This window comes from Dufourea novaeangliae, unplaced genomic scaffold, assembly GCF_001272555.1.
Source record: "Dufourea novaeangliae isolate 0120121106 unplaced genomic scaffold, ASM127255v1 scaffold303, whole genome shotgun sequence".
Classification (NCBI taxonomy): domain Eukaryota; kingdom Metazoa; phylum Arthropoda; class Insecta; order Hymenoptera; family Halictidae; genus Dufourea; species Dufourea novaeangliae.
Genome location: NW_015374186.1, coordinates 272510 through 292457, shown reverse-complemented (window position 1 = coordinate 292457; position 19948 = coordinate 272510). Strand labels below are relative to the sequence as shown.

The 19948-nt window shown below is 34.3% G+C and overlaps 2 protein-coding genes across 3 annotated transcripts; both read right to left on the bottom strand.

Moving 5' to 3' along the window:
- Nucleotides 1-6643: 6643 nt before the first annotated feature.
- Nucleotides 6644-17491, bottom strand: LOC107192138 (transcription elongation regulator 1). 2 transcript variants are annotated; one of them, XM_015581335.1, is made up of 18 exons: nucleotides 17222-17491; nucleotides 16413-16659; nucleotides 16241-16330; nucleotides 15974-16168; nucleotides 15660-15903; nucleotides 15349-15567; nucleotides 15069-15272; nucleotides 14724-14994; nucleotides 14414-14646; nucleotides 14173-14333; nucleotides 13889-14097; nucleotides 13644-13794; nucleotides 9939-10385; nucleotides 9656-9865; nucleotides 7358-7624; nucleotides 7196-7273; nucleotides 6893-7116; nucleotides 6644-6816 (listed from the first exon to the last, which is right to left on the bottom strand). In XM_015581335.1, the coding sequence occupies exons 1-18, from the start codon at nucleotides 17374-17376 to the stop codon at nucleotides 6813-6815; spliced, it is 3609 nt and encodes a 1202-aa protein (XP_015436821.1). In that variant the 5' UTR covers nucleotides 17377-17491; the 3' UTR covers nucleotides 6644-6812. The 2 variants fall into 2 exon arrangements, with proteins under 2 accessions (XP_015436821.1, XP_015436822.1); XM_015581336.1 differs by lacking the exon at nucleotides 16241-16330.
- A 1157-nt stretch (nucleotides 17492-18648) lies between these two features.
- Nucleotides 18649-19488, bottom strand: LOC107192136. The gene is given in 1 exon segment (XM_015581333.1): nucleotides 18649-19488. A coding segment is annotated over 1 exon segment (840 nt).
- Between the last annotated feature and the right edge of the window lie 460 nt (nucleotides 19489-19948).

Here is a 19948-nt window from a genome sequence, read left to right as displayed (position 1 = left end):
AAGATTTGGAAGAAAAAGAAAAGAAAGATTATAATGGTTATTATTAATATCACACATATAATACAAGATATACAATACATACAACACAGTACAGAGTCCTCGCGATTGACTCTTTGTTGATATGCGATTATTGTCCAGGCGTTATCCTCACCACTGGTGGCGGGGGGGGGGGGGGGGGGGGGGGGGGGGGAGACCGTGGAACTCTGTAACCTGTAACCGCATACTTTGTTGCCGCAATGCGCCGAGACGGCTTCTCGTTCACGAGCCGACGACTGAACGTTGGGAGCCCACAAATAGTTACATTCCCGGGTGTCGGTGAGACAATACTAATGCAACGATCAACCTTTTTTTTTGATTCTTTATTAATGAAACTTTTATAATCAAATTGGTCAGATTCTTCTGATTAAAATGATACCAAACACGACGCAATTTGGGTCATATTTACGTGTGATTTATCAAAATTGATGATGAACGAATATGAACTATTAAGTTTCTACATGAGTAAATATGATCCAAATTGTCATATTTGGTATCATTTTAATCAGAAAAATCTCACCAATATACTAGTAAAAGTTTTATTAACAACGAATCAAAAATAAAAAAGTTTCATCGTTGCATTAGCGTTGTCAGAGAGCTGGCGACGAATAAAATGTAGCTGGATCACTTCCATTCTCACGTATTTTTATTATTGGCCGAAACGGTACACACACAATCGGACTGTGTGTGGTCGGCTATAATGTAACCATTGGTCGGCGAGAACGTCGCAGGCGGGCAACGCAGCCGAGTCGTGTGGGAAAAGAAGTTTTCTCTCTGTTTTTCACTGCTTGTCCTTTTCTACGTTCGGAATACTACAAAGGCGAGTTGCCAGGTTCATGAGAGTCAGAACTTCTGACTCAGAAGCATTTCGCGTGGTAGTCCACGACTATCGTCCCATCGCGGACCCGAGTTAGGGATGATAATCGAGAGGACTGTGGAAAGTTTACAATAAAAATATGCAATAAGTGAAATTATTTGTAACACTATACAAAACTGTCCTGCCATGCTAATTTTCCAATGTCATTCAGAAAATAATTTTTAAGTTGTTCTCCTCTGTAATTTACTACTCGTTCTCTTTGCAAAGATGGTAGTTCAGTAGTAGTTGGTATATCATGTAAACCTATGTACAATAGAATACGTATGTCCTTCATGTCTATTCCAATCTCTTAGAAAATTGTGAAGCACACAGGCTTTTACAATCCCAACTGCAAACTGCACATCAACATTTATTGCTTTGTGGAAAACTCTGCTTTTATTAGAAAGAATTCCAAATGTGTATTCCACGAACTGTGCTCGACTGCGACGATAATTAAATATTTTCCTGTTACGAGGCAAAAATATTTCACTATAAGGTCTCAACACGTGATTAGAAAGCGAGAAAGCTTCGTCTCCAACAACACTGTATAACATGATAGGTCCTGCGGTTCTACTAAATGCTTTTCCATTTGGTATAAATAATGTATTATTTCGCAATTTTTTATAAAGGTGTGAATTTTCGAAAGTGGTACTATCTACATCTTTGCTAACCAACATCGACATAAATAAATCGATAACTAGAATCAGCCATAGCAAACAGAACAATAGAAAAAGATTATATAATTATAATATAAGATGTTTGTCATCAAGAGCGCCCAAACAATTTGGGAAATTAGCATGTTGTTCAAATCCTCCAGCACATAACTTGATTAACCCTCCGAGCACGGAAACATGGTCACCGATCCCTATGTCATTTCTGACCCCACACCGATATTCTACTACTACACAGCGACGGCGAGGCTCGAGCTCGAGACCCTCACTGACATTACTACACAGTGGCGGTTGCTTGAGCTCGAGCTCGAGCTTGAGCCACCGTCACCATGTGTACAATGTAATGATTAGCTGGTTCCACATTACATTTGGATTTTCATAGTTCTTATTACACTAACTAGAATAAAAATCTCGTGAATTATAAAATAGATTATATTTATTAGTCAATACTTCTGCGGTGTCTTGGCTCGGTCGTTCGCATGGAAATAAACATCGGTCGCTATGCGATTTACACGACAGCTCCGTCACTGCGTACGCGTCGCTCTCGAGGCCGCGTGTCCCCACTCCTGACTCTGTCACTGTTGCATGTCGCTCTCGCGAACGCGTGACCCAGGGACCGTGCTCGGACGGTTAAACTGAGGTATACATTCTTGCTTCATAACAGACCACATTGATGAACAGATCTTTATTTGTATAATTTTTGACAATGTTAAGTGGCCAATTCTGCACGAATAGTGCAAATCAATGAGATTACATCCACTTCCAAATTACATATAAACATATCTACAAATTATTTTTCTTTTTGGATTAAAATTAATTAAAAAATAGAAGAATTTAAAAGATCGCTTCTGAAAAAGTAAAAAGAAACAACAAAACTCTGGAAGTGCCGCATAATTTCGGAAGTATGTGTTTGCGCAACAGTTATCTTTTTTAAAATAGCACTCGCTGCTCAATGGCTACTACATATAGCATAAACAGTATTGAAGAAGAGGAGGAAGAAAGAAATACAACATCGCAAGAATTAGTAGTATCGCCGGAAGAAGATTCTATTTCTTCACCTAATTCAACAAATAACCCTTGAACGCCAGCCACGTTCTACAACGTTGCCTTAGCATCAAAACGAAAACGAATTTTAGAAGACATGATGATTAAATTTATGATAACACCAGAAACATCATAAAAACCGAATGAAGATTTATTATTTTTACAATCACTACTTCCAGTTATAAAGATTTCTAGTATAGATAAAAAAATTTAATTAAAAATAGAAGTTTTAATTGTTATCCAAAAAATTAGAAAAACTGTTTATTATTTGATTTCGTTACTATTTCTTTTATTTTATTTCTGTTTCATATATCCTGACAACTTTTTTGTTAATTATTATTAATTCCTTCATTTATTTTACGTTCTTTAACCTTCTATTATTTAAAAAATTTAGTTTATATACTGTTTCTGACCATACTTTAAGAAAATAAAAATTGTACTTACTTCAATGTAACTGCAATCATTTCAAGTGATGGAGGTGGAATAGCGAGCCTAAATACTTATAAAATTTGACTTCATCTTCCCTTAAATTGAAAAATATAGTGTTAAATGCTCTTTTAAGTAATCAAAAAGATAACTAAAATTGAGTAATTCTTAAGATTATTTGATTGTTCGTATCAATACTGCCGCAGCTGCAGAATTGACGCAAACGGGATGCAAATTTGCCGCTGAAACCTACGTCACGTGTGAATTACTTCATATAAAATATAAATGAATGTATGTATGTACTGCTAAAACGCGGCGTTAAATCGACGCGACTGCGAACAGTCGCGTGCCGCTTCTGTGCGCCAAGCCTGAATTTGCTAATATTATGAGTTGGTAAATTATTGTGTAATGGGCATCTGAATATTAATTGTCTTACAATATTTTGAGAAATAGAAAATATGTTCTGTGTTATACGGGACCCAGAGCGCAAAAAATTAAAACTAACTAAAAAAGTTTTTTCTAATATAACAGAGACTAATATACATTTCATTTCATTTATTTGGATCAATAAAAAGTTAAAGTTTTTTTATTATATGTACAGAATAACTATTAATTTATTAATCGTGTTATATGGTGGCAATAGTGTAATTTTTATTCGCATTATACGCGCTTCTACTGTATTGCATCTTTTCTGACAAAGAAATGGGTCAAGTTAGTTCAGATTTTAATGGATTTAAAAAAAAAAATAAGAAATTAACATCTATATATGTATTCAGTTTCGGGTTATGTAAGAGGCTGGACATAAGATTCGGTTACTATTTAATCTAGCCATCGCGTTAACTTGCCAATTTGTATTCTTACCGAGTTAGCAGGAAGTGCAGCATACCGGACTCGATTCTAACGGTAACGACAAAGATATACAATATAGATTCGTGTACGGTATTTCGTTTCGTGACAACGATACGAACTCATAGGAATAATGTTTCCAGATCTCGAGGTACCTTTTAGTCACCCATACAAGTGTAGAGATCTTGATACCACATTCAGTGAGTCTGCAGTTACTTCATTCAGAAAATTCTTCTGAATACATTTGCGAAATATTCAATATTTTTCCCATGAAATTTAATAACATTTCAAAATAATATTAAAACTTACAATTAAGTGGGTAACAGTTCGTTTGTAATAAGATAAAGGCGTCTCATTTGTTAAACATCTAAAATGAAAATCTAAAGGAAAAAACAGAAGTATTATTGTAATAGTAATTTTAAAGCAGATAGTAGTATAATATTAACTTCACGGGATAAAAATTTTCTTCGCAGAATTATACAAGGTGAGTTATATAAATCGGTTCCCTCGAAGGTCTTTGAAACCGTTGATGATATCGAAAAATGTTTCAAACAAAATTTGAACGATTTTGGGGTTGAAATTGTAATTTGATATGAGTAGTTTCTTGTAGTTGCATGCGAAGAAAACATATGAAGGTCAGATTTATTTTTTATTACATAGAATTATACATTTTTTAATGGATTAGGCGATGTAGCTGATAATTCCTTATTAAAAAAGTACATATTAAGCTATTCATGCGGAAAAACCATTAGCTTAAGAGTGTTTACCAATTCAGTGTTTACTTTCTTAGAGTTGATGTTCAGAATATATTAGATGTGCGATGTAACGCGTAATTTTGAAATTAAAGTATCTCCTAATCTAATGGTGTTACGGCATAAATTGCAGAAAGATATTAAATGTTATGCATACTATATTGCTGCATCGAAATTGAGTACTATTTTGCAAAATTGAAATTAAAATACCCCCTAACCAATTTTTTTGGCATAGTTTCATATTTTTTTATAGAGAATGATGAACAGCATCGATTAATGTAAAAATTTCCAAAGTTTTTAAAACCACGACCCTTTCTTGCACGAGATTTTTGCTTGCGATCCCACAGAGAGTCGCGATTCACATTATTTTTTTTCTAAATACAAAATAAGTATACGTTAATGTGGCTTTTTTGTTTTATTTATTTTGTAAAACCTTTCGCGACCACCCGTAGCTCTTCCGGCGAACCCTCACTTTGGGAACCACTGGACTAATACATTAAAAAATTTATGATTTCACTTAAAAGAACAAAGACCTTCATATGTTTTCTACGCGCCCAGCTACAAAAAAACTATGTATTCACATCAAATTCTTACTTCCTCGAAAACGTTTATCTGAAAAATTTGTCGGTATCATCAAGTTTCGAAGATATTCGAGAGGATCGATTTAAATGACTGACTCAGATTATAGAATCAATAGTTTTCTTGAAAAAATATCTCAAAAAGAATTTACAATATTTATATTAAATTACAATTAAATTGTTTATCTACTGACTTAAGAACTGTTTTGAATGATTAAAATAGTTTGCGCAGCATTTGTGTATTTATGTACGTACTTATACAGGACATGGTACGATAGAATGCGACTTTATCGTGTCGATACACATGCGAGCGTTGAACTTTGTCTGTCGTGTTTTGAAATCCGTACGACACAGCATTATGTATTAGAGTTCTTGATAAAGCACGCCGAAATGAAAATTAGCAGATAAAATATAGGCCAATGATATATGCAACATAATAAAATAAGTTTATTGCTTGGAACAAGACCATGTACTGATTTTTTTATTGAAAATAAAATTAACTCATAATGTTACAACGTGCGCAAATTTAATTATGTTCAGTGCATTAAACGTATGGCACCACTACCACACGATCATGTTAGTGGAAATAATATCCGTAAGTAAAAAGAACAGTATGCCTATTAAATAAACATTTAAACGTCATCATACAAAATAAAATACATAAATTACAGTAATAAAATTGTAATCGTCGAGTGTTTTATTACGAGATCATATTTACCCTAGTATATTCTTCATTGATTATGTGAAGCTTACTTCTGTAATGAAATATTATAAAATATTAGAAATAAAATGCACATAGTTACAGATTGCTGGGAACTGTACGTGAATATCATTCATTGAAATGTTTAACAATTATTTATTGCATAAAATAGATCTATCGTACTTATTTGTATCAGATTAAAAACCTTATACCGTAAAAATGCCACATAAATAATATGTATAATTATGGTAAATAATGTATTAACCTTTTTACATGTATGTATTTTTGGACTGTTTTAGAGGAGAATATTTTGTAGGATACTTACGTTTCACCATCCAATAGAGCTGTGCGAGGATAAACAATTGAAATCATGATTTCTGAACTGCACTCCGTAAATATATCGTGCACGATTGTCGTATGTTATGCTTTTTTTAAGACACAATAATTATATTTCCGAGATATTAAATTTAATGTTGTTTCATAGAAATTCACTGCATTTGCTTCTAAACTATTTGAGAGTGTTAACTCGTCACAATTCTCGTGTAATTTTCATACAAAATATTCATTATAGGGTGCTTATGTAACAACCCTGGATAAAATATGTATAAAATACGTACTTTATGATATTACTATATAATATCCCTAAAATTCTTTTCCAATTAGTATCTAATTAACATAATCCAACAAATAATGATATGCTTACACTATGGCATCTTTACAGTATGACACACATACACACACATTATTAGCTGTGTGGAATTGGCGTTAGTTTTATTGAATCCTATAATTACAGGCGATAATCATCTCGTGTGTAAAGTACTTCAATTCAACTACAGCTATAAATTCAATCACTGATTTCTTATTTGGACACCATATGTATACCATGCTTTGATGTGGGCCTCGTTAACTAGAACAAAAACAGATTTCCCAAATTCAAACACGTACTGATATATATTTTTCCGTTAATAGAAGACAACAATTACTTTGTAGTTGGTCGTCTTGAAGGCTCTGAGGCAGTAGGTGGTGGAGGCGGCCCCCTACGTGCCAATTCTTCTAAATAACCCATTAACAAACGAGTTCGTTCAGCGGCAGCAGCTTCCAGTACAAGAAAACGTCGATCCTTTCTTAAAATTTCTTCAATTTCCGCTAAATGTCCACTGTTTTCTTGTACCTTTTTGTATGTTTTATCAGTAATAAGTTTCGTTTCCTGAAATTAATATTTTAATAAAAGTTCAATCACATTTTTAGTGTTTATAAATAAGAATCATAATGTACTTTGAACATACCTGCAGAAGTTCTCTAAAATCAGCTTTAGCCGCAACAAGTTTGTCTTTAATGTATTCTTTAAATTCTTTTTCGCATTTCTGTAAGGATTAATACGAATAAACATAAAATAACCACCATGAAACTCAATTCAATCGTTATGTATATCTAACTATATTACATACCCGATCACTAGAAGAAAATTTAAGATATCTAGGATCGTCTTTTAACAATTTTTTAATATCTCTCCATGATGCGGTAAGTTCAGTCGAAGCTCCCACTTCATCCAGGAGTTCTCGAAATTTGTCCCTCTTTTTGCGACTGAGCTGTTCTATGTGTTCGTTAAATAATCTCTCTTTTTCCTCGCGGTCTAAGCTCTCTGCCAATTCCCATCTATGATCCTTCCTCAACTGCCGTTTTGCTTCTCGCCATGCGAGGTCTCCGTTCCTTACCTAAACATACGTATTACAATAACCAGCTTTAACCCGACCAGTCTATATTGAAAAGAAAGCAGACACGTGTCCAAGTATTTATTCAACTAGATCTTAACAACTGAAAATTTTAATACTCAAAGTATATAACATTTTATACAGCGATCCTCATAAGTGTGACCTATTTTAATGTATAAACGGAATTATCTCCCGAACTATTCCTGATTTGAAAACATGTTTCAAATAAAACTATTCTTCGTTTAGCTAAGCGTGTAGCTCATTCTGAGACGAATTCTATGACCTAGATATGTTGGTCTTTCAAGGACGTTTTAGATCATTCACGCTCGTTTAAAATCTTCCGTTGCTAAATGGCTACAAGATTGCCTGTCGTAGAACTTTGTCGCCACAATTCTAAACGTGACGCGAACTTACACAAATGATGCACTTTATCTGTACTCATGTTTACAAACCAGGAATATCTGCTGCTAGGGCATTACACTGTAATTGGTTCGAAGGAATCAGTGTCACTATTGTGACCAGCATCTAGCGTTCTTCGTTTCGGTAGCGATACAATTTATGATGGCAGATTGTACGCCTAGCGAAGTTGTTGATACGATTTTGGTTTCAGGCGAGTGTCGACAAAATTATGGGGCCACTGCAACTGCACGGTTATACTGTGAAAGATTTCCAGATAGCCGACACCCGAATAATGTAGTGATTTGTAATTGTGAAATTCGTACTTCCAAGGAGGCAGACTATTACTCATGGGCAGAATAAGCCAACGCACTGATATCCAAGATCGTCCTCTTGAATATAGAAGATAAAGAACATTTTCTGGACGTTCATCGAAATACAATATCTTTACAAGATTTTAAATAACGTTGAATGACCTTGAAAGAACAACACATCTACATAGGTCAATACATTCGTCTCCGAATGGGCTATACGTCTAGTTAAACGAAAATATACAGTCACGTAAAAAAAAAAAACCAAGGTCTGCTTGAAATGACGGAGGCACCTCCACCTAAGTAGACAAGGCTTGCGTTCATGATATCTCCCTCGAAGCAGAGTAAGTTCTACTTAAAACTTTTTTTTTGATAAGGAATTTTGTCGAGAGATAATTACGTTGATGAATGAAATCTGGTAACACTGTTTATATGTTTTAGTTTGAAACCTATTTGTAAGACGCTAATCATGACATCGTCGTGTTGTGTGGGAAACTGACCACCAGTAATATGTACAGAAACATATGGATCATTTCCTATGCCATAAAAGGTGTGTTCTATACTTTGGGAATCTATTAATTTCATTGTTAATATATTTAATACATTATACTATTATAATATAAAAGTATTAAAAAAATATATGGAAAAGTAGGGATCCTTTCCTGGATTGATTCATGGATTTTTTTTGCAGATCAGTGGACTCTAACTATATTGCCACGCGAGGCACTTCCCCTTTACATGTACTTTCGAGCAAACAAATTCGCTCTCGCACCACGTTGCGTACACCGGCACACCAGCATGATCCAGCTGTTGCACAGGCGCTGAGGGCGAGGCCATGACGATAGAATTTAGCATGGAGGGGGCTCTGAACTAATTGCCATTTTACTCCCCTAGAGCCCCGACGATGGCAATATAGTTAAGAGTTCGCTGTAACACTACCATAACGCGCTCTTGTGAATATTTTGCACATTAAGAATAATATTGGGTATACTGATGAGTAATTCACGTGAGCAATTCAATCTATTTCTTTCAAAAATCATAAAATCAGGGACATAATCCTTTAATAATAATATTCATCATTCTTCTTGAATATACTATGCCATTTTTAACAAATCCAAAGACGGGAATATACCTTTAATTTCAATTACGTTCTTATAAAGAATGTCGATTATTAGGATCAATTCGAAAGAATGCTCCGACAAGTAACTTCGCAACTTATTTACGATGTTGATGGGCCGTACTAAGGCTCGTCTATTTAGTAGTGTCTCTGTGAGTATGCTTAAAAATTTCAATCATATATAACGAATTACGTAAATAGGATACATACTAAATCTGCAAGAAGAGCACTGAAATGTTGTACTGCTTCTGTGTGACGGTGATGTTGCCTTTCTTTATCTCTATCACGAAGGTGTGTGGCAAGAGTTCTTTGGACTTCCCTCTCTCTTTCTCGAAGGCTTGCTTCTGCTCTTCTTTCACGTTCTCTTTTCTGTTTTTCACGATCTTCTTCGGAATCAGACTGATCTTCCATCTCTTCTTTCTATGTAAAGAAATATTACATATAATCAACCATAAAACTAATTTCGGTTAACGAAATATGAAAAACTGCTTACATCATTGTCTTTCTTTGTTGGTTTGTCGTCATTGTCTTCGATTTCACCGCTTTCTTTCTCTATTACCGCTTCCTTTTTGTCTTTACCATTCTCTTCTGCCGGTACTTCGCTTCTTCGTTTTTTCTTGTCCTGTGAACTATCCTTGTCGGCCCGATCTTTTGACGATTTTTCCTTGTATTTTTCAACATCCTTTCTGTCCCTATCCTTTTTGTCTGACTTATGGTGGTCTTTGTCTCTATGCCGGTGATCTTTGTCTTTCTCCTTCTCCTTTTTCCTCTCCTCCTTTAGTATACGTATGTAATCCCTAAACCAATCTTCCCGCGTGCTTGCAGACTCTACCACTCTGTACCTCCAATCAGATTCCAATTTTTTCTTACAATCGCTCCAATGCGAATGTCTGTCGATGTCTTTGTGTTCACGTAGCATCGCTATGAATTCCTTTTTCACCTGAAATGCATTTATCGTAAGAGTTTTCATTGTTGAAGAACAATTAGCTTTTGCTTATACTCTAATTTGTACATTTTTGTCTTAAAATTGAAACTGTATCTTATTAATTTTTTTAATCTTTTTGCTTGGTTCAGTTTATATCATGCACGCTTAATATTTTCTTAACCAATGACTTGTACACGTTCAGCCACATTACAATCACTTTGACAATATTATTATTAGAAAAAAATAATGACTTGTAATGTGGATCAAACTATTTCAACTTGCAAACCTTTTTAATGGTTTTCAAACTACATTTTCGTTAGGGGTAGAAGAAATAGTCATTCATGTCATTCGTTCGTGTCAGAATGTATCACAACGTTAAGGGCTCTACTTGTTGGAATGTTTAATGAAATAAGCTGGTCAGTTTCGCTGAAAAAAATTATACTCATTATAGCTGCAAAAAATAATTATTTCCAACCGAATCTCATCATTAAACATTGTGCACATTGGAATATGACCGCGGTGAGATTAAATAATGGAAATAACATTATTGAAAAGAGCTAAGACAAGATGTGCTCTTGTTTAATGATGAGACGGAAGCATAAAATGAATAGATTTTTATCTGCTGCCCTCGCTGAAAAGAAAAGAATCGTTAGTATCATCGTCACGAGATTTTGAAAATATTAAAAGCTTTCAGCCGTTCAAATTACGAAACGAGGCTTTAGTTTTCCTAACCATCTTTTGCTACAGTACCTTTCCAGTACATACAAATATATGTATATTTTCATTATTGTTATAAAATAGTACTATAATGATAGTGAGTAACATGAATGCGGTAAATAAAACTCTTAATAAATAAAAGTAGAAAATCTTAAAATTAAACTTGACTAGATCTTTGGATCATTCTATTAACAGACTTGCTTAAATGAACTATTAAATAACACCACGCAACCAAACATTTTATGTTATGGTTAGAAATATATATATCTATTGTTATTAGCTATTTTCTTACTATTTCATATGTTTCTGGTTCCTCTAATCTACATTATTCAAGTAGCAAGTAATATAAGTAGTTCATACATTTCAGTTCCCATTACGTAATTTGTGAACGACTTATTATTTTAATATAATTAAAATAACATGTTGTCGTATTTGTTTAATCTTAATATATGTTCATTTTGTAATGAAAATACAATTAGAGTTCAGAGATGCTGGCACATTTTGGTCTTGAATTTGTCATTAGAGTCATTACTCGGATCCTGACCCTACATAGTTTAGAAGTAGTCAGAAACTTGTGCCACAATTTTGATTAACTTTTATCTGAATATACTTAGTTGCAAAGTCCACTTCTATTATTCTTAAGACGAAAGCAGTCAAGGTTCTCTGAAGAATACAAACCAAATTTCGTAAAAGCACACTCATTGTATTATAACTACGCATCTTTCATTTTTTGCTAAAGGCTTCTTTAGAAATAGCATTATACCTCTTGTCGTGTGAAAATATGTGTAATTTTCGAGACAACGCAAAAAAAGAAAATAGAAAAAATAAATATACATCATCATACCAATTAAAATGCACTCGATAAATTTTAAATATAAATATCACTTTTAAATTTACTTGTAAATTTGAATATGCTATGTATTGACATAAGAACAATTCCAAGCAATTATGTCATTATTTCCATATAGTGAAGAACTAAGCATTTGAATTGAACTTCTCCTTTCTGCAAATGTTATTATAATAGATTACATATTACTACAAATGAAGTTATTATTGTGTACAGAAAAATGTAGTTGTAAAATTGATGAAATTATGTTTAATATTAAAAATAAAAGAAAAAAATTTAATTTGTTCTTATGTTGATACATTTATCATGATATGAATTGGTAGCTTTTTTCTCAAGGGAAATAACGGTTCTTTATCTCCAGGAAATGGAATAAGATTTGTATATTTTAGAATTGATGCTACCACTGGAAATGATATCCCTTTTAACTGATAGTGAATTGTATTGAATTTCTTTGAGATTGGTTTTGATCTTTGGGGAAAAGTTAATCTTTTGAAGTAACGAGGATTACGAGTAATATACAAATACCGAGTTCGTTCATTCTCATGACTCTGCTTTGGAGTAAAGAATGCGGCGCGCGAGGGTGTGCCAACTGTGCCACGCAGTGTAGGTGGGGATGGTAGATGACATCATCCATGCCACCAACCAGCTTCAGAACCAAGCCACTCCACATACGGAACCTGTCCTGCCTGCCTCCTGACTGAAGTGGAGAGTTCAGAACACATAAGTACATAAGGAACCGTCACATACTAAGATTTTATTCTCTACATCTCCCATCTTACAGCTACAAAACTTTTGTCTATCGAGAAAATCTACTGGAGTAGAGAATTATTAGAGAAACTTCTCCTGGTATGTGTTCTTCAGCCGTTAATTTTAGGAATTCATATTAGATAATCTTACAAGTGGAACAAAATAGTAACATACCTATAGAACCTGAAAAAATCATTAATTATCGCTGAAAATATAAATGTATTAAGCATTATTCTGCCCTATTCGATATTGGAACATTTTTCGAGTACTTATTTACTCGTCTCTTATGTTAACGCACATAGTAAAATATCACTCAACAGTAGTATATAATTATTTTTACCGAACAATTATATAATATTAAATTTGTTGTTTACATATAAGTATGTGCTGAACAAAGGTTTGTTCAGTCTCTATTTAACGTACCGCGAATATAGTATATGCTATATCTAGACTTCATTTGATATACTTTCGGTAATGTACTATATGATTTTTTAAATGAAATGAGGGATGCATGAATGAGAACCTTAATGAGGTTTGGTATGGAAAAGGAAAAGGCTTAAAGGTTGTATCCAAAAAGAACTTATGTTTCTAATACTTCGATACTCTTAGAGAATTGAGGTACCCAATGATAATAGAACTATTATGTAATAAAATGGAACTATCAGAATGATTCATATATGATACCCACAACATTATGAGTACTTTTTATCAAATACTGTTATAAGAATACCGTATAGTCAATAATTATTAAAGAAGCTACCTCAATTCTCGAGTGTCTTGAAAAATTTGGTATGCTTTTTGTCACGTGAATGAGATAATGTAATTTTAGAATCTCTTCTTACTTATGACATCGAATGTCTGAATTACTCATAAAATCTTTCGACTCTTATATTGTAGCTTGAACCCTGAAATGTAATGTTTGCGTTGCAACGAAATCAGAAGTGTTAATAAAATAAAAATACCTGTTCTCGTTTTGCCGTTTTTTCCTCTTTTTCCTTTTTTCGCACTTCCAGTAGATATTCGTTGAAAAGGCTCTCCCGTTCACGCATCTTTTCTACATTCTTAAATCGTTCATCACGCCCATGTTTTTGAGCAAAATCACTAAAGGATGACCTATGTAGGGAATATTAATTTATTTTATAATGAATTAACAAATGTACTAATGGGTTCAGAGTTTTTTTTTACAAATTATATAATGTTTACATACTTTCCATGAAGACCAGCTTCTTCTAGCAGTTTTTGGAATTGTTCCTTCCGTTCCTTCATTTTGTTCCTCTTTTCCCGCCTTTCTTCCTCAGCTCTCTCCTTTACATACTTCTCGAACACTTGCTTCCTCTCCTTCGACGTCAAAAGCAGGTAACGAGGATCGAACACTATTTTATGAAGCTCTTTCTCCCATGTACTAAACGCGGACACCTGTAAATATCATCAATCAGTTTATATAGTACTATATTCATTTGTCTGATTACATTAAAATGTTAGCAATTTTACGTCTTTCTCTGCAAGCATGTCTTTAAATGATTTAATCCGTGTTTCCAGAGGAACAATTGCCCTTTCTCTAGCAGCTCGTACTTCCGCTTCTATTGCAGCCTCTTTACCGATGTCAATTGTTTTCTTACTGTCCTTTTCTTCATCTTCTTTTGGTGTTGCAACTAAGGTAGAAACAATAATTAACTGCAAGTTTCTTAATTTGATACATATACATCATATATACATCGAAAGTAAAATTTACCTTTAGTTTCCTCCTGTTTTATTTTCTTCGCTGGTGTTGGCTGGTCATCATCACTACTCTCGCTTGTGTCCGACTGACGCGGAGTTTTAGTAGGTACCACTGTATCCGGTGGAGTAGACACCATTTTGTCAACATCCTGACGACCAATAAGATCGTCAGGTCTTTCCCATACCGAAATACGTGAAGAAGGATTGTAGAAAAATACACGTCCATCGCCCGTCCACACAACACACCTAATAACCAAAAGTTTTAACTTGTCTTTTATATAAATGACGCAAATATGTTAAACCAAATCTGTTTAGAGGCATACCATGGGGTTCCAGGCACTGGAGTACTAGAAATTGGTCTAGATTTATCTTGAGGTTTAGCAGTCTCCTTGGGTGTTGCTTCCTCTTTTTTAGGTTTGTTGGTATCTGTTTCCTTTACATTATCTTTGGTTTCGTGATTACTTTCCTGCTGTTTTTCTGGTTTTGTGGGTTCTATGATAACACTGTTATTAGCCACTGCAGAACTAGTGACAGCAGTATTTGTAGAATTGGCTGCTGCTTCTTCTGCTTTTTGTCGCAATGCTAACTTTGCACCTAGTGATACATTCAATGATATTTACTGTTACATTCTATACTTCATTTAGAAATTTGTTTTATAGATAACATACTTTCGAGATCTTTTAGAGGCTGCGGTTTTTCCCAAACAGATTCACCAGCTTTACTGTTATAGTAATATAATCTTCCATCTGGAGCACGATGTTCCGTCCAAACCATAGCAGATGCTACTAATTCTTGATCAAGTTGTGCTAATATGGCAGGGTCCTCTGCTGGTGTTTGTGGAGTCATTACTCCATGTGGCATTTGTGGCATACCTAATATATTATCATAAAACATTCAATAAATTATATATCATTATTTTTTAAATAATTTATGTATAACTTATGTTACCCCAATTTGCTTGTGGTGGACCATAACCTCCAAAAGGCTGGAAACCTGGTGGTGGCATCCCAAAAGGTGCGGCTCCAAATTGTGTTGCAATTGGACCACCAAATTGATTTGGCATCCTATGTTGCATAGATATCATATTAGGAGGTGGTTGCATCATATTTGTATTTACTGCTGGTGTATTCATAGCTGGAGTACTAGTGACAGTTGCAGGTGCTGTACCTAGATATTAACAATATGAAATTTACTTTTATAACATTTACAATTTATTAACTTTAATTTCCTAAATAGAAATGAAAGTGATTGTATAATACCGTTTGTCTGTGTTGTATCAGGTGGTTGTGTGGAAATATCTGGTGTTTCACCAAGTGTAGGGGGGGGACCTGTACCAGGTGGAGCTGTACTAAGCTGGTTCATAGCATCTGCATTATTTGTAGACGATGGCTCATTATTGTGAGAAATTCTATTCTCACTAATCTGGCTTGGAGTACTAGGTGTAGACATAGGAGTGTTAGATGGAGCTGTCTGTTTAGATGCTCCATGTACCAACTGTTCTAACTGGAAAAGATTATTACATTTATAAGGATATTGAAGTTGCAAGTTTAAGATTAAAAATAATTTTACAAACCTGGTCTTGTACCATGACCTTAACATTTGGTCCCTCTGGTTTGGTCCATGTAGTTTCTCTCGTACGAATATTATAATAATATGACTTGCCATCTGGTGTTTTTGTTTCCACCCATACTTCTCCATTGAGATCTAAGCCTGGAATGTTTGCTTGCTGTTGTGCCTGTTGCTGCGGGGGCTGCTGCTGACCTGGAATCTATAACAACATTTCGTGTTTTGCATCTTAATACTTGTGATGCCTACTAATTTTCTGTAAATCGAAATTTACGTTATTCATATTTGGTGGTCCCATTCCAGGAGGTGGTCCGTATGGTCCCGGACCTGTCCCAATTGGGCCATTCATCATGTGTGGTGGTGGCTGATTGCATATAAAGTTAAGTAATACTTAATCAAGTTATGGGAGAGATGAATGGACCACTTAAAACATGAAAAATAATTACCATTCCTGGAGGTCCCATTAAATTTGGCGGTCCCATCAGATTTGGTGGCCCCATAGGTCCCCAGCTCGGATCAAATGGTGGAGGTCCCCTAAAGCGTGGCCCAGCTGGTCCTGGTGGACAGTTAGGCCTAGGCGGTCCCTCAAATGGAAATCCATTATTCGTTCCACGAAACATTGGTCCTCTAGGTCCAAATCCTCTTCCTCTAAACCTTGGAGGCCCACCTCTCATGGGAAAATCAAACCCACCTCTGCTACGACCCCTTAAATTATTGTTATTTGTCGTGGCTATGTACTTTACGTACTATACATCTAAATCATTTACCCAAGTGTAAACATCATCTTCTTTCTAACTCTAATGTTATGCTTAAGTGAAAAACCTGTATGTAAACAATGATGGTACATGCAAACTAATTGTTAATTTTGAAAATTATATTTTAAATAGCATTATTACCTTGTTTCATTTACTGTTCCAAAGTGTAGAAAACAATTTTCTTAAAATGAACAAATAAATTTGTAACACAAAATATATATATATATATATATATACAAATAATATTAATGGAACACTATATTGAACAGTTGTGGGCAAATCATTTCATTGTATAGGAACGTAAGTAGAAAGAATAGACATATTTCTATATTATTTATTAATGTGTAAAGTACGTGGGAACAGGAAGTTAGATCGTTGTCGTTAGATGTATTAAGAGGTGAGGTGGGATTGGGACAACTTAACCTTACTTTTGGGTTTTTTATTGTCGACGACGCGTAACTCGACGGATATATGGGGTGTTAGGAAAAACTGTAACGCACCTAAAGCCACCTCGTCCCCGAGGTACGAAATGCCTATAATCTTCTCCATCGTAACCATAATCCTCACTTTCTTCCATACCCTCCTCATTGTGCTCCTGTTCATTATTAGAAACGGTTTCCGTAGTCGTGGGGACTTGCTCGGTACTCACTTCCATTTTACAATAATATAGAAATTAATATTTTCTTTTCTACACGCCCATCTAATTCTTTCCTCAGGCTTGCACAAAAACGCCGCAAACAAATCACTATTTTATTCAATGTAAGCCGTAAACATATTACTGCCAACATGAAAACCGAATTCTCCTAGACATTCTGACAGTGGGACAAACGTAACAGTCGGTAATTACGGCTCGTCACAACCGACTTTAGTACTAGCCGTGCTGAACAACGTGGCAACACCGCTCATGGCCGATTCGGGAGTCCTATTTTCAAGAACAAGAGTTTTGTGCTCAATGTTATAATTAACGTTATTTTTTACATAAAACCATACTAATACACAGTATTTTTGATAAATTACGCATAAGGAATACATAAATATCATAAGTAAGTAGAAGTAATATAGATGTATACTAATATTTATAAATGTGGTATACATTTTGTGAACACTGAATAGTTTGATATTGCGATGCATTATATTTGAAATATTTACAGTGGTTTTAAGAAAATATAAATGTGAAGCATGATAAAACCATCTTTGAACCAAATTGAAGCATTTAAAAATTGATAAAGGTATGTATAAGTTAATAGAAACCTGAAATAGACAAAATTATTTGTACGATGCCAAACAGGTTCAGTGACATATGGAAAAGAGGTTAGGATAATTCGCTATTGAAAGGAACAATTATGCAGATAATTATGAACTCGTGTTACAGAACAGTTATTATTTACAATTTCCACATAATCATTTAATAAAATATTCGAAAACATTGACAATAATTTAAACAAAATACTGTCGTAACTTTAACCACAAATGCATGTATCTGAAAATGCTAAATAATGTATATCTGATTGAATACTAATATATGTTAATTTACATAACATATGTTTATGATTTTCAGATTGCAAAAATTGAGATTCCAAATTGCCATAATTTATTATGGCTTCCATTATTGCATACATATGAATAAATGAGGTTATCACTTCTTCAGTGCGAACAGAAAAGCCCCCTCTTTGTAAGTGATCAAAATATACATCGCCTACAGTTTTACCTTTATCCTCTATAGTTAATAATCGACATCTATTGCACTTTAATTTTACAGAATGGGACCCATAACCAGATATGTAAATTTTAATGGAATCATCTACAACATAATTGGACAAGTAATTGTATGCAGCTGACGATTGGCTATATAACAAAAAAGCCGTAATAATGGTGCAAGAGCTATATCTATTTTTTCTATTTTTTATTTGCGTTATTTGATCTGTTACTATTTCAAGATTTTTGGTATAAGCAAATTCAAAATTGATTCTGCAATAATATATGCCTTATTAAGTTTTTCTAGAGATTTCTCAAGATATTTTTCAATAAGACATATATTAGTGGTAGAATGTGGACTCTGTAATACTTTATATCTACTTAATAAATTTTCAAGTTGAGACCACCTAGATAATTTCTTATCAATAAGCAGTACCCACTTTAAATTATTGAATGAAACTTCATTGCTTTCTTGAAAAACTTGTAATTTAATGTTGTCACTAATCACAATCTGTGTATTTAGAATCAAAAAGTCAGAATTATCATTATATACGAGCATACAAAAATAAATTTTTGAATTTGTTTTAGTAGTTCAACAGTTTGAAAGTACAAGCTTTTTTTCATAATTATTTATTAAATCCGAGAAATTACTAATTAAATCTGAATTAGTGAATTCTTGGACTAAATTTTCATTCCTTTCAATGATTTCTTGATCTCGCTCTACAGGATCTTTTCTTCGTGGTAGCACATGTTTTACAAAGTAAGAAGGGAAATTGAGGAAAATGGATGGTACTGCATTCGCTATAAGTCTTGGACATCTCAACAAAACATTCTCTAGTACACCATTGGATGATAGAATACCTTGGTACCTTTGAATAGCACTTTCTGCAATATGCAGACTGCAAACGGTAGAATATTTTGTTGGTGTCCAGTTTTTACGAGGAATAGCAGCCATCTATTTTTGCCGCAATTCCTCATCTTTGGGGAAGAAAAATATAGATATGTAATTATAATCTTTTAAAGTACTATCATAATTTCCCTTACAATTGGGAATACAGCAACACCGTGGCATTATTAATAAATGTATGAAATTTATAAACAAAAACATATGTAAAACAAAATTTTCAAAAAGGTGATAGATTCTATTAAATAAATGTGCTACACACAAACAAAGGATATGTAAAGTTAATATAAATACAAACAAATAAAACTTACTTGGGGTATTGCACTAGTTCTCACAGTTGGGGGATTATAATAATCTAAATATTTGAAGGATTTGCGGGAAACCGAGAGACCGGTAGAGGGAGACTGGGTAGCTGGGAGGCCGGTGGTACATAGTGGGAGACTGAGAGGTTGATATGGTAGGTTGGGTTAGGTATTGAAGCCGGGGACACTTCGACCGTCTGGTCGCCCGGATTGAGGGCGTGGCGACCCTGTTGGGTCGTCTGATACCCAATCTCGGGGGGTCGGAGGAGAGGGTACGCCGCCTCTACATGGGGGTGGTGCGGGCGATGGCTCTATACGGGTCACCC